The 14551-nt window shown below is 41.5% G+C and overlaps 1 protein-coding gene across 2 annotated transcripts in view; it reads left to right on the top strand.

The window, feature by feature from the left end:
• The window catches only part of crhr1 (corticotropin releasing hormone receptor 1), a 234492-nt gene that overhangs the window by 132193 nt on the left and 87748 nt on the right, over positions 1-14551 (top strand). For both annotated transcript variants that reach the window (XM_079827237.1, XM_079827238.1), the window contains one exon: positions 6950-7035. In XM_079827237.1, coding sequence (XP_079683363.1) covers positions 6950-7035 — 86 coding nt within the window. The remainder of the gene's footprint in view (positions 1-6949; positions 7036-14551) is intronic.

Genomic DNA, 14551 nt, shown 5'->3' with positions numbered 1-14551 from the left:
ATTGCAGAATGACAAATAAAGGCGTTTTATCATATGTTTATTATTCCCTCAATGCAAAGTGTGTCTCCAGTCTGCATGATGACCATGTCCATTAAATTCCATTGCCCTCTACTGTCACAGCTCCATGATGGACTGTCAGCTCTTACTGATATCACTCCTATAATTGTGTCTTGTTGTGATGGGAGCTAATGCTGGGCCCATGGTGCAATCAGGGCTCTAATCATCTTTTAGCATCACCTCGACTTCTATCTTTGCTCACAAATTGACAAAGTTGCAACAGTTGCAGCAGTTCCCATGGAAACTAAAATAAAGTATGAGACACAAGATTCTGTGACAAAATTTTTTTTTTTTTTTTTTTTTTTCAAAATGGTGGATGACTCTCATAATTGATAAAAGCTAACAAGCAACATTGTGCATACCATATGCCAGTGTTATATATTTTGTTCAGTTGAGTACTTACAATATCCCAAATGTTTCCAACTATTTGTTAATCCCAGGATTATGCGCTCAAACGTGGCGTCATCAAACTACACCTTTGTTTTGAATAGGCAACTTCTACTGGACGGAAAAGTTACATAGTGCACCTTTAGATTTACTTGAAGCAACATTGTGTTGTAAAGTTTGTTAAACACTACCATTCAAAAGTTTGGGTTGGTAAGTCTTTTATGCTCACATGATCCCTCAGAAATCATTGTGCTGATTTAAAGGTGGCGTGTGTAAATTTTAGCGGCATCTAGCAATCTAGCATATTGCTATCACCCGCCATTCACCCCTCCCTTTCAAAGCATGTAGAGAAGCTATGGGGGCCGACACAGGACAAAAAAGTTGTCGTCGGAGACAACAGAGAGAGTGACTAGCGCTCTGTAGAGAAGTTTGTCCGTTTAGGGCTACATGACGGTGCAAAAAGGGGACCTGCGGTGTATGTAGATAGAAATGGCTCATTACGTTATTAAAACATAACGATACATTATATAAGGTCTTTATACACAACTGAAAACATAGTTTTGTATATTATATTGCATTTATGTCAATAGATCCTCATATATACTACACTGCACCTTTAATGCAAAAAAAAAAAACATGTTGAAAACTGTTTTTGCTGCTTAATGTTTTTTGTGAAAACAGGGATTTTGTGAAGAATACAAAGTTCAAAATGACAGCATTAATTTGAAACAGAAAACTTTTATAACATTGAAATGCCTTTAGGGTCAATAAATTGCATCCTTGCTAAATAAAAGTGTTAATTTCTTTCAACAACAACAAAAACAAAATCTTACTGACCCCACACTTTTGAAAAGTAGTCTATTTATAAAAAGAAATTAGTCAATTCCAGTTTTTAAGCAAAATAAATGTCAAGATATATTCTTTGATGAACAAGTCATATCTTTGAGATTTTGTATTTCTAAAGAGTTTTGATTATTTATTTATTTTTTACTGAAAAACAAGGCAAAATGCTCCAGTCATACCTGTAATTACCTGCTCCAATTGCTTAAGTTGTAACACATTGTTATTAATCTATGGGTTTCATGTTATTGAGAAAGCTAGTCTGGTAGAAGTATCTGTTAGCCTTGAATTGGAAATATCCTAGAAGCATAATGCAACACTAACCCCATTTCCAACCTTAATGCTGTAGAGTGAGATGCTTGGATTGTTCCTGCAGGAGTGTAATATACGTGTCTTTGGATAAAATGCTCATGGCTCTTCTGTATTTCAACATTTCTGTCAGCAGAGTTCTGGAGTGCTCCGTGAAAATAGCTGTGCCCCAGATTCTCGTGTTGTTGGAATTCAACCTATTTTATGGGATTTTGAAAACTTTCACCGGATCTAACAAAAGCTGTTCAAAACACAATATAAGCCTTGTAGAGGAAATGCACCACAATGAAATGGGAAACCACTGAAATGGAAATGGGAAATTAAACCTAAAATCACTTTCATTCACACATGCCTGCACCCATGACTGATTTTTACCACAGACATATCATGTTCAAGAAGATGTTTGTACACCAAAATTGAGCAAAAGATGTTTGATGTTTTTCAATGTTATGCGAACCCATTCTCACTGCCAAGGCGTCAAAAACTTTTGGTGTCATACACAGGCGCATTAGACATGGAATGGTATTGTCATGATTAAATTATATATTGGGTTATAATTATGCCATTATGAAATGTTGGGTTGTGATTTTCAGTTTATTCAGGCAGCATACTTTTATTTACACTATTTAGACATATTTGAATACATAACCCCTAAACCTACCCATTTGTGTATTATATAATATAAAACACATAACTGGCAGATACGACTGCAGGCACAATTTATTCAAGAAAAACAAATATTGTTCCAAATCCAAACTATTGATTTGTGTGAAGAACAGACTCAAAAGAGATCGTCTCGGTTACGGATGTAACCCTCGTTCCCTGAGGAGGGAACGGAGACGTAACGTTAGTGACTAACGAATGGGGGTTTCGCTTAGAAGCCTATCAACTTCGAGTTTAGAGAAAACGCCCAATGGCGTGCCAATGCCAAGGGGCATGCGGAATTTGCATACGTAACTCCGCCTCACCGCGTGAGTATATAAGGAAGTACGCGGCAATATCGCATTATGTTACCTGCTTGAGGAGCCAAGACTGAACTCCTGCGTTCCAGGTAGCACAGCTGATGTGGCAACGGGACGTTACGTCTCCGTTCCCTCCTCAGGGAACGAGGGTTACATCCGTAACCGAGACGTTCCCTTTCGTTCAGTCACTACGACATAACGTTAGTGACTAACGAATGGGGGTCCCAATATAATCCCGCCACTCAGCTGTCTTCCAGTGCCCTGCGTAAGTGTGAGTACCCTGTCGTAAGACTAGTACGGACGAAGGACTCCCAGTTATCACAGGATTACCAAGGTACACTGGGAAGTATATCCCAGTGAGGGAATGCCAAGAATGCCTACCCGTGGGGAGGACTTAAGAGACATGTATGAGCCGGCTAGGGGCTGCATATGGAGATCTCTAGGGTACCAGCCGAAGGTGGATTTTTAACCCTAGGGTTGGCGGGGGACACGCCAAGGGAAGAAACCCGCTGTCTGCGGAGACTTACGGTGAAATACTCGTGTGGGGGTCGCCGGAGGGGAACCATGCACACGGGGCACCTGGCCGGAGACGAGGGTCTGGGCTCGCTAGAGGGCAGACACACAGGTATCGGCGTAAGCAGTGCTGGAGGAGCTCAGGGCTCTCGGGGGAGCTCACCTGAGGAAATATCGCACGTATCCAGTCCGTGGAGTGGCGAGCAAGCGAAGACACCCGAAAGAGTTGGGTGTCGCCCAGCCTGCAGCTCTGCAGATGTCTGTCAGTGAGGCGCCATGCGCTAGAGCCCAAGAGGAGGCCACACTCCGAGTGGAGTGTGCCCTCACACCAAGGGGACATGGTCGACCCTGCTGCTGGTAAGCCAAAACAACGGTGTCCACTATCCAGTGAGACAACCTTTGCTTCGAGAGAGCACTTCCCTTCCGCTCTCCACCATAACAGACAAAGAGCTGGTCTGAGGTCCTGAACATTGCGTCATGTCTACGTAGGCGCGGAGGGCGCGTACTGGACAGAGCAATGCCAAGGCTGGGTCTGCCTCCTCCAAAGGCAGCGCTTGCAGGTTCACTACCTGCTCTGAAGAGAGTGGTAGGAACCTTGGGCACATATCCAGGCCGGGGTCTCAGGATCACGTGAGAGTTAGCTGGCCCGAATTCCAGGCACGCTTCGTCAACCGAAAAAGCCTGCAGGTCCCTGACCCTCTTAAGAGAGGCCAATGCGGTCAGCAGAGCCGTCTTCATCGACAGGAACTTAATATCAACCGACCGCAAAGGCTCAAGGGAGGCCTCTGCAGAGTACTTCGAACTACTGAGAGGTCCCAAGAGGGTACGAGAGGAGAGCGAGGAGGATTCGGTCTCCTCGCTCCCCTCAGGAACCTGATGATCAGGTCGTGCTGACTTACCTTTTTGTTCTCCAAGAGATCGTGGCGGGCAGATATAGCGGCCACATAAACTTTGAGGGTGGAGGGAGACAGCCCACGCTCCAGCCTCTCTTGGAGAACTCAAGCACGGACCCGATCGGGCATTTCCAGGGGTCTTCTTGGCGGGAAGAGCACCAGGTGACGAAGAGGTTCCACTTCAACGCATAGGCATGCCGAGTGGACTCTGCCCTAGCGGAAGTGATGGTGGCGACCACCGTAGGTGGCAGGCCACTCAAACCTGCCGCGTCCCGTCTAGGAGCCACACGTGGAGGTTCCACAGGTCGGGACGCGGGTGCCATAGGGTGCCCCGTCTCTGAGTAAGGAGGTCCGGTCTCAGAGGAATAGGCCAGGGAGGGGCTGTCGCAAGGAGAATGAGTTCGGGGAACCAGGTCCGGCCGTGCCCGTACGGGGCGACCAAAAGGACCTGCTCCTTGTCCTCCCTGATCTTGCACATGGAGCTGTGCGAGTAGGCTCACTGGGGGGGAACGCATATTTGCGTAGGCCCCGCGGCCAGCTGTGCGCCAGTGCATCCGTGCCGAGTGTGCCCTCGGTCAGGAAATAGAACAGGCTGCAGTGGGAAGAGTCGTGGGAGGCAAACAGATCTACCTGTGCGTCGCCGAACTGTTCCCAAATCAGCTGGACCGACTGGGGATGGAGACTCCATTCTCCCGGGAGAGGCTGAAACCACGAGAGCTCCTGCGTGGTTCAGGACCCCCGGAATATGGACAGCACGAAGGGACCTCAGGCGCTTCTGACTCCATAAAACGAGATGGCGGGCGAGTTGAGACATACGGCGGGAGCGTAGACCGCCCTGGTGGTTGATGTACACTACTACGGCCGTGTTGTCTGACCGGACAAGCACATGTTGACCCTTCAGCAGCGCTCGGAAGCGGTGCAGGGCGAACCGTACTGCCAGCAACTCGAGGCAATTGACATGCAGGAGGCGCTGGGGTCCTGTCCGGGAGCCCGCGGCTGCTTGTCCATTGCACATGGCACCCCAGCCCGTGGCAGAGGCATCCGTCGATACGACAACATGCCTGGAAACTCGTTCTAAGGGCACACCGGCCCGTAGAAAACTGAGGTTCGACCACGGGGTGAGCGTCTGTAAGCAGGCCCGAGTCACTTGGATCCGGAGCGTGCCAGACAGCCATGCCCATCTCGGGACTCGATCGCGAAGCCAGTGCTGAAGCGGTCTCATATGAAGCAATCCTAGCTGCGTTACCGCGGCTGCAGATGCCATATGCCCCAGGAGCCTCTGAAATAGTTTCAGTGGAACCGCACTCTTGCTCTCGATTTGACGGAGGCAAGTCAGCAGAGACTGCGCGCGCTCGCTCGTAAGCTGCGCGCACATGGCGACCGAGTCGATCTCCATACCGAGAAAAGAGATCCTCTGCACGGGGCAAAGTTTGCTCTTTTCCCATTTGACCCGAAGGCCCAGACGGGCTAAGTGGTGGAGAATCAGATCTCTGTGTCCGCACACCTGCTCTCGAGAGTGGCCCAGTATTTCCCCAATGGAAACGTGACACATCCGCAAACACTGCCCGAACGTGCTGAAGCCCAAACACGCTCGAGCAGTGAATGCGTCCATAGACAGCAGCGGAAAATCGATCGCACCCGGAAGTGCACGGGCGAGCCGTCTTGAAAAAGCCGAAGCGCCCAGGGAAACACACACCAGCTGTCAAACGGACCACTGCGCAGATCAGCAGGCAGGAAGTATGCGATCACTGGAACGCGCCGTTACACCGACACCGACTGGAAAGCTGCTCGTCTCGAAGAAGCTGACAGAGTCTCAGAAGGCTGTAGGAGTGAAGAGGTAGGTTCTCTTGGCTCCTCAAGCAGGTAACATAATGCGATATTGCCACGTACTTCCTTATATACTCACGCGGTGAGGCGGAGTTACGTATGCAAATTCCGCATGCCCCTTGGCATTGGCACGCCATTGGGCGTTTTCTCTAAACTCGAAGTTGATAGGCTTCTAAGCGAAACCCCCATTCGTTAGTCACTAACGTTACGTCGTAGTGACTGAACGAAAGGGAACACAGTCTCCAGCTGCCGTACGTATGCACACATTCAAAAATGGCCGCCCGAATAAGTGTTACATCAGCTTTTATTGTGAAATGGCATTGGCTGTTGTGTGTCTCGTGACCGATTGCATAATGCTCAAGAGTCTGTGTATCTTTTGAATGAGATATGACTGCATGAGAGTGGGATTTTTTTCAGCAATTAAAACATTAATATCCACTCGGTTCTTCGCGTAAATATATTGTATTGCTTCTGAAGACTTGAGTTATTTGTAATACTTTTATACTGCTTTTGGTCAGTTTTTGCAATACATACCTGTGTCAGTACTTTTATTTGCCTTGAGAAGTGGATAGGTTTAAGGTAGGAGTGGGGTTAGTTGCTCAAATATAAAAGTATACATATTTATAATATGCAAATGCAAAGAAATGATCCTGATCTGACGCATAAGGCAAACAAATTAAATCAATGGAGTTCCCTGTCTGTCGATACCGTGGCACCTAGGGGTTCCTTTAGCATCTTAATTATGATATGGAAGGCATTTGACCATGCTGCAGTTTTAGATGCCTTGGGAGGGAGAATGGGTTGTGGTATGTCATTCTTCATTTCGCTGCACAGTATGGGGGGTTGAAATTTGTAAATCAGTTTTATATGAGACCAGATTTTACCACAAAGTCAAGGTTGAAAAGATATCCATGCTAAGGTCTATCCTACTTGCACTATGAGATCAGATATTGATTGAAGCCCTATTAATATTCTTAGTGCTTTGGTCATATTGCATAACTTTGAATTATGCAATGAATTACATGCCATGCATGAAGTAGTGACAGATCTGTCCGCAGATGTTCAGAATAAACGTTATATAAACTACAGTATCTGCCTTAGAAATTAAATATGGTTGGGATCAGTCAATAACCAGTGTGATATATGTATTTTTCCCCCCAGATAATGTGTACAGAGAATGTCTTGCAAATGGCACCTGGGCAAAGAAGGGAAACTACTCCCAATGTCAGGAAATCCTCAACGAGGAGGTATGTGGTTGCACTTTATTAAATTAATAAAAAATACATTCATACAGTTCACAATGCCAGTTACAAAATGTCACAATACATAAATAATATTTTCTTTCTAATATAATAAAATAAAATCATCATTGTTCAATACATTTGAATAACATACATTTAGTGGGGTCAAAAAGTTCTTGAGTGGTGCAGGGACAACCCGGAAGATAGCATCACAATGTTCCTCGACAAAAACCCAATAAAAGTTTCCCCTTGGCTTTTGGATTATTGCTGAAAATATTGTCTGTCACTAACATAAGCTTATGATTCTTACATGTTTTGTTTGTTCAACGTTCATTTGCAAAGGTGGATGTGTGATATAGTGCATGTGTAAATGTAGTATTGCAACAAAATTTGTATTTCTGTGTAAAAGATAATCAACTTAGAGTTAAGCTCATTCAACAGCATTTGTAGCAATGCTGTTTTACAAAATAATAATAATGAATAATAATGATGATCTTTTCAAACTAATATCTTGGTTGGTGATGCACAAAATGTAAGTGAATGGGTCAAAAAGCAACAGTATGAACACAAAGGGGTCTGAGACCACATTCCTACTTAAGTGGACCAAAAAGAGTCCTCTTTCAGGGACAGGGACAGTGTGAACGTAAAAAAGAAAACTGGGTCCTTTTTTACTTGGTTCACCTCTTGGCCCACTTAAAGGAGTCTGAGTTTGGTTCTTTTAAAGAAGTCTCAAGTGTGAAATCAACCTGAGGCATTTTGCATTCTTCATTCAGGAAGCTAGCTGTTAATCTTCAAAGACAAATAGAGTCCATGCATTCTTGTTGAGAGTTGTCACTTGGAATCTTTAGCAAGACTGCCATCCGACCTCATAGACAGACATTGTTTTCTTTTTATTTGCGGCTTATCTTTATGCTGTTTTATGTGTTTCAAATGTTCCAGCTGGAGGCTGGTTGTCAAAGTTTGTTAGATTTTTGTATATATATATATATATATATATATATATATATATATATATATATATATATATATATATATATATATATATATATATATATATATATATATATATATATATATATATATATATATATATATATATAGAAATTGCACTCCATAACTGTCCATAACTAACTCCATTCACCACTCGGCTCTTAATGCACCGTGTTTCCTTCTGGAGCATCAGTGAATGTTTAACCTTTTTTACTAGTTGTGTTTGAGTCCCTCAATTGTCCTCAGAATGAAAATATGGATCTCAAAATCATACAGTCAATGCTGGAGCCAATCACTGTGTTCATAGTTAGTAAGCATGATGACATCATCCATAGCAACGAGGTCAACTCCGCCCTTACTCTTAGCTTAAGACGTCTCTCTATTCCTTAGTAAAAGTTGGCCTCTGCAGCATTGTGAATAGGTTTTAAGAGAAAACTCTTAGCTAAGAACTTTTACTGCTATTTAGGAGAACTCTTAGTGCTAAGATAAAATGTTTTGTGAATACGGCCACTGACCTCTTTCCTAAATCTTGATTTGTTTATTATTTTGACATTTAGTGTACAGACTTCAAACCAATTTTAGTTTATTTGAATGTTTTTTTTAGGTGAATCCCTCTCTGAAACTCAGGTATGCCTGTTAGACAGAGACATTGATGCTGCATGTCTACAAGATTCATTAGCTGTCCTTTAGTGTAACAGAAGTAACATGGGGGGATTAATAATGTATGGACTTTTATCTTCCCTCAAAGGAAGCAATTTAACCAGGCATGCTAAGCCTTTGTTCACACAGGGCTGGCGAAAGGAGAAATCGTTCATCCAATCATCTCAAGTCAGACGGAGGAGTGGGCTAGCAAGGATAATGCTCAGATTTATATTTAGACAGCAGGGACCACAGCTAGTGGCTTACTGGAGCATGTGATTACCACTAGATGCTGTTTTTTTAGCTAGAGATTTTTAGCCTCACTACTGAGAGCACTGTTGGAATTCATATGTATTGTATTTAAAACAAGGAAAGAGCCCCTTAATCATGTCATGCTGTTAACATGTGATCTGCTGGAGGCTTTGTTTAGTACTATAGTTAGTAGCTACTCTTGATCCAGGCAAGTTTGTGCAGAGGCGTCATGCCCATTCTAACCAAGTGGGCACGTGCCCCTCAGATTTTTGAGCCTCCAGAAGCCTCTAGAAGCCTCCAGCTTCCAGAAGACAAAAATTATATTTTTACATTTGATAATTAAGCTTTTGAATCGTTAAATCACACTGGTGTGATTAGACTGTTTAGTGCGCCCCGTCATTAATTGCTAAATTCAAATCTGCATTCGCTCTTTGGCTGGCACTGAGCAAGAGACAGATGCGCCCAGCAGCAGCACTTGTCATATATCACAACTGTTCAGTGTTTTTTAAACATATAATGTTTATTTTATGTTTCTGTCTGACATTTAAATACAGATAAGTATTAGCAAAAAAACATTCATAGTACAAAATGAGTAGTGCCCCAAATTTGTCGAAATGTCTTAGTTTTGAAGCTATATGTCACACAGTGTGGCATTAGGTGATTCGTGCAGAACCATCGATTCACATGCAGGTGATTGGGGGAATTCGTCCAAAATAGTACAAAAAAAGTATTTTTAGTCATCTGTTAAAATGACTTTTACTGTCATTTGTCCAAACTCAGCATACGCTAATGGAGGACGTTAGGTTTGCAGGACATCAAAGAACAGCCTCTGGTTCACAAAATGTGCTGTACGACGACGAGATAAGGTGCCGTTTGGTCATGCTTTAATTTAGTTTATTTCTACAGGCTACAAAATACGAGGGAGACTGAATCGACGCAGGACTTATAGTCCTGATATTCTTAATATACTGTAATACACACACACACACACACACACAAAAAATCTTCTGCGGTTCTTTGGGGTGGTTGAGATGAAATATAACACTGCTACTATATAAAGAACCTGTTAAGCCCATTATGGTTCTTCAGCGGTTCTTCTCAAGGTGCTATATACCACCACTGCCATACAAAGAATCCGTTAAGCCCCTATATAGTTCTTTAAAGGTTCTCTAACTCTCTCTTAGTCTATTAGTTTAGTTGGGGAAAGGATTAAAAAACAACAACATTTAAATACAGTGTTGAGAACCACATTATCTTCAGGAAATAGATTTTGCCCCCAAGGCCCCCCTAGAAGAAAATATTCCAGGGACCCCAAACAAGACTTTTTGACCTCAGAAAACCATAAAAGTGATTCAAAACAGCTTTTGTCATTGTAGTAAATTCCCATTCATAGCAAACATATGAGAGTGCCAGATCTAAAATCTGAGGAGAATGGGGCGGTTCTATATATAGCACTTAAAGTGGTTCCTCTATGATTACAAGCCAATGAACCACTTTTAGTGCTATTTAGCACCATTTTTGTTTAGAGTGTAGCGACAGTAAATGCGTTAATAATGTACATTGCAATTACTACAGTGAAAGCTAGAGTAAAGTTTTATTCTAATACCGATAATAGAAATGGGTATGTTTTTTCTACATGAAACACAAACTGTTTCTGTTGACTACAAGAGAAATCACTTATCCAATTGTCCCAATTTACGATTTAAAGTAAAATTGGGCCAAAGTAATACTTTAATATTTTTTAATGCTACCTTTTACATTTTTGCCTTTCATAATTTTCTTTATGCCCTTAATTAGGGGCCAAGCACCGAAGGTGTGACCGTGCGTTCTTCTTATTATTATTATTCCGCTCTGCAAGTCTTTGGCAGCCCATAGAACCGCATGCGTGAAAGTTATGAAATTTGGCACACAGATAGAGGTCATTCCCAACATTAACCACAGCAATTTTGGAGTCTCTAAATCAATCCCTCTAGCGCTACCACCTATCCAAGTTTCACTCATGTTTATGCTAATAACTTTTGACTAATAACCAGTGTTGGGCACGTTACTTTAAAAAAGTAATTAGTTATAGTTACTAGTTACTTCTTACAAATAGTAACTGAGTTAGTAACTGAGTTACATCATTATAAAAGTAACTAATTACCAGGGAAAGTAATTACTAAATAGAATAAATTACTATTATAAAACATTGTACATTAATGTACACTATTGTAATGTTGCTGTGGGACAATGTAAGAGACACCTATCAAATTCAATGCATTATTGTAAATATTATCAGTAGGCCTACTATAGTGTAAATATTGTGTAAATATTATCAGTACTATACTTTCCTTTGGTAGTGGAGCTCACGTTATCACCTGGGTTTTTAGCCACTAATTTTGTGGCATATGATGATGTGAGGCGCTTCAGAATCACTTGCCACCGGCGTGGAGAGACTCTTTCTTCCTGGGCTTAAGTTGCACGTTACATAAATATTCTTACCTTTCACCTCAACGAGGGAAAAGTAGCGCTTATAGGTTCCAGTTTGCGAAAGCTACCTTTGAAGTCGTTGGACCATCGCTGAATGTGCATATGCGTGTGCGTCATTTGTGTGTGCGTGTGTGTGTGTATGTGAACCATAGACCATGAAAAAAATAGGTGTGAACTCAACCTATCAACTTCAACCTTGTCTCCCACCCACCAATCATCATCAGTTATGTGCACCACCGCACCCACCCCCAACACGCATGGCACACACACACACACACACACACACACACACACACACGTTGCAGGTCCGACTGACAGAGAGCCTGTTCGGATGAAAAGCGCTTCAGTGAGCTCAATTATAGTAACGCGACTAACGCCGCTTTTTTCCCCTCAGTAACGCTAACGGCATTGTAACGGGAGGAACAGTAATTCGTTTGATTACTCGTTACTGAAAAAAATAATTCCGTTAGTAACGCCGTTTATCTGTAACGCCGTTATTCCCATCACTGCTAATAACTAATAACCCTATGATGTCATTTTCAGTAGTGCCAATTTTCATGCCAAAAAAACAACTTTTTTTTTAACTCGTCTAAACAACTTTTGCGAATATCTTCAAAACCGTTAGTTCGATCAAGACAAAACCACCGTTGGAAAATCGAAATCATAGTGGGTTGACTAAATGTTTTAAGGCCAAATGTCATTTTAATAGTAAGTGGCAAAAAAATGCAATCAAACTCGTGCATGGGTAATTTTTTATGTACTTATATATAAATGTCTATAACTCCTAAACGAAATGCAATATTTTCACCAAATTTGACACGCTTATGTACGGGGCACTCTGAGGACTCTTGGTGGTGCTATAATTGAACAAAACATGAATACAGTATTATGATGTAAATTGTTATATTTTACGAACACCGTGGCCTATCGTTATGAAACTCGATATGTGTCTTCGGCCACATGCCCTGACGGGACTCAAAAAGTTTTGGCGCAATTTATAATGAAAAATTCAAAAAAGCTAATAACTTTGTAGTTGTATAACTAATGTAATGAAACTTTTAAACCTTCTTTTACAAACTCCTCCTAGACCGTTTGTCCGATTTTCACCAAAATCAAATCGTATCATCTTCAGACTGTGCCGACAAAAAATGTATGGATTTCGTGTCGATAGACTAAACCGTTTTCATATAGCCCAGCAACAAATTTGAGGCATGATGCCAAAATGACTCTTGTGGCTGTATCTCTGCAGTGCCTTGACATATTGACATCAAACTTTGCATGTGTCATTGCCACCTCACTCTGAACATACCACATCAATTTAGTCACAGCACCACCTATTGGTCAAAAGTTATAAACCATTAAATCATTATTATTGACTGTATTTATAATTTCACAGCTATTTTGCCTAAAATTATCTTAATAGGTCTTTAATGGCTCATTGTTGCAGTTGGTCTGACACTCCCAGCCATGTTGCCATGTCTTATTGTCTTCTTTGTGCTTGGCCCCGATAATGGCTGCTTGCAGCTATATTTAAAAAACTAAAACTATAAGTGCAAAAAAAAATGTCAGGATACCAAATAAAGCAGGGTTACCAGGGGTTTGGTATCTTAGCTTAAAAGCATAACAGTGGTACTCAGAGGAACTGTAGTCTTTAAACCTTTAAGCCTTTCTGCATTAAGACAGAGTCCCCAGTGACCTGCCTGGCATTTGGGCCTGCCACTGTGGGGCAAATTAAGTGGAGTAAGTCCTTTCTGAAGAATATTTTCAATGTGGCTATCAGAAGAGCTAAATAAATGATTGTACTTCAAATGACATTTGGGTTATTGTAGATGTAAATGCTTTCCCGCTCCCCCCAGCTCTTCTATAATTGTGTCTGACTATTGTGGTCTGTGAAGAGTACTTCAAGACACAAGCTGTTGCCTATTCACCCTCAGCAAACTGTTGTTGTGAAGTCTATGGCAACCATTTGAATACCATGTTTTAGCAGGATGAAAGAAAAGAATGAACACTGATGATGATGCCATTCACATTCAAATTAAATTAGAATCAGAAACAGAAGGCAATGAAGCTCACAGAGAGAGATATTGTCTGTTCTCAGCCAAGCAGCAGAGTTTATCAAGCCAGATTTGTTCACAAAATCAACATATGATTTGCAAAGCGAATTTCCCAGAATGCATCTCCTTGGCAATTAATAAAACTCACTTTACCATGAGAAAATATATTAAGGCAGTTGTTCAACCTTAACTGCAACATAAAGCCAAGTATATTACTATGTATTGTGGGTGCACAGTATGACGTTAAAATTACTTTGTGAAATCCTGTGGAAAAAGTATACCAGGAGTGTCGGTTTGCACCATTAATTTAGTACCAACAATTCTTAAAAACTTCTGAAGCTTTACTTGAAATTTCTGTTCAGTGAGTTATCCTTTCTGCCCCAATAATGCATCATTGCAGGCTTTTTTCAGCAAGTATTGATGCTTGCAATTAATGTTAGTTAATTACTCAGCATATTGCAGTGACAAGGGGTAACTTTTTTGACGCGTTATGTCAAAAATGTACCTGCTCATTGGATGAGTTTATATTAAGCGCATACGCTCAGTGTTAGCTGCTCAGTTATTTACTCTCATGACATATAGCAATTATATTTGACCATTTATTGAAAGTAGTCTACATTTACCTGCAAGCACTCGTAAAAGCTGTTGAGTTGTGTTTGAGTTGAGTCAGGCGTGACGCGCAGAAGGTGAATTTGCAAAATATGCTGTATTTTTGTATTTCCACTAGGCTACACTAATGTCGCATTAACTAAATGCTTTACCTTTATACGGTACAGTGCATCGGCTGAGGACACAGTAATCTAAATCAGAGAAGATATAATAAACACCATGGCAGGCGTCAATAAAAATAAATAAAAAAAAGAACAGCTGTGGATCATTCAGGTAACAACACACTGTATTAAGAATAAATGCTTCATAAACTTTTCAACGGGGTAATTTTAATATATTTTTTTTATGTAAAATATCTTATTCAGGACCGCACTAAAAAAATAAAAAAACACACATTTTGTATGATCTCTCTTATTTTGTTAAAATTATTCACATTTTCAGATTATGCAATTGGTTCACATACTTTTTCTTGCGACTGTATAAACCTGAAGAAGAACATTTTTAATAAA

This window comes from Gobio gobio (genome assembly GCF_949357685.1).
Source record: "Gobio gobio genome assembly, chromosome: 1".
In the NCBI taxonomy this organism is placed as follows: domain Eukaryota; kingdom Metazoa; phylum Chordata; class Actinopteri; order Cypriniformes; family Gobionidae; genus Gobio; species Gobio gobio.
Note: the sequence above shows the minus strand (reverse complement) of the source record. Positions and strands in the feature narration are given on the sequence as shown.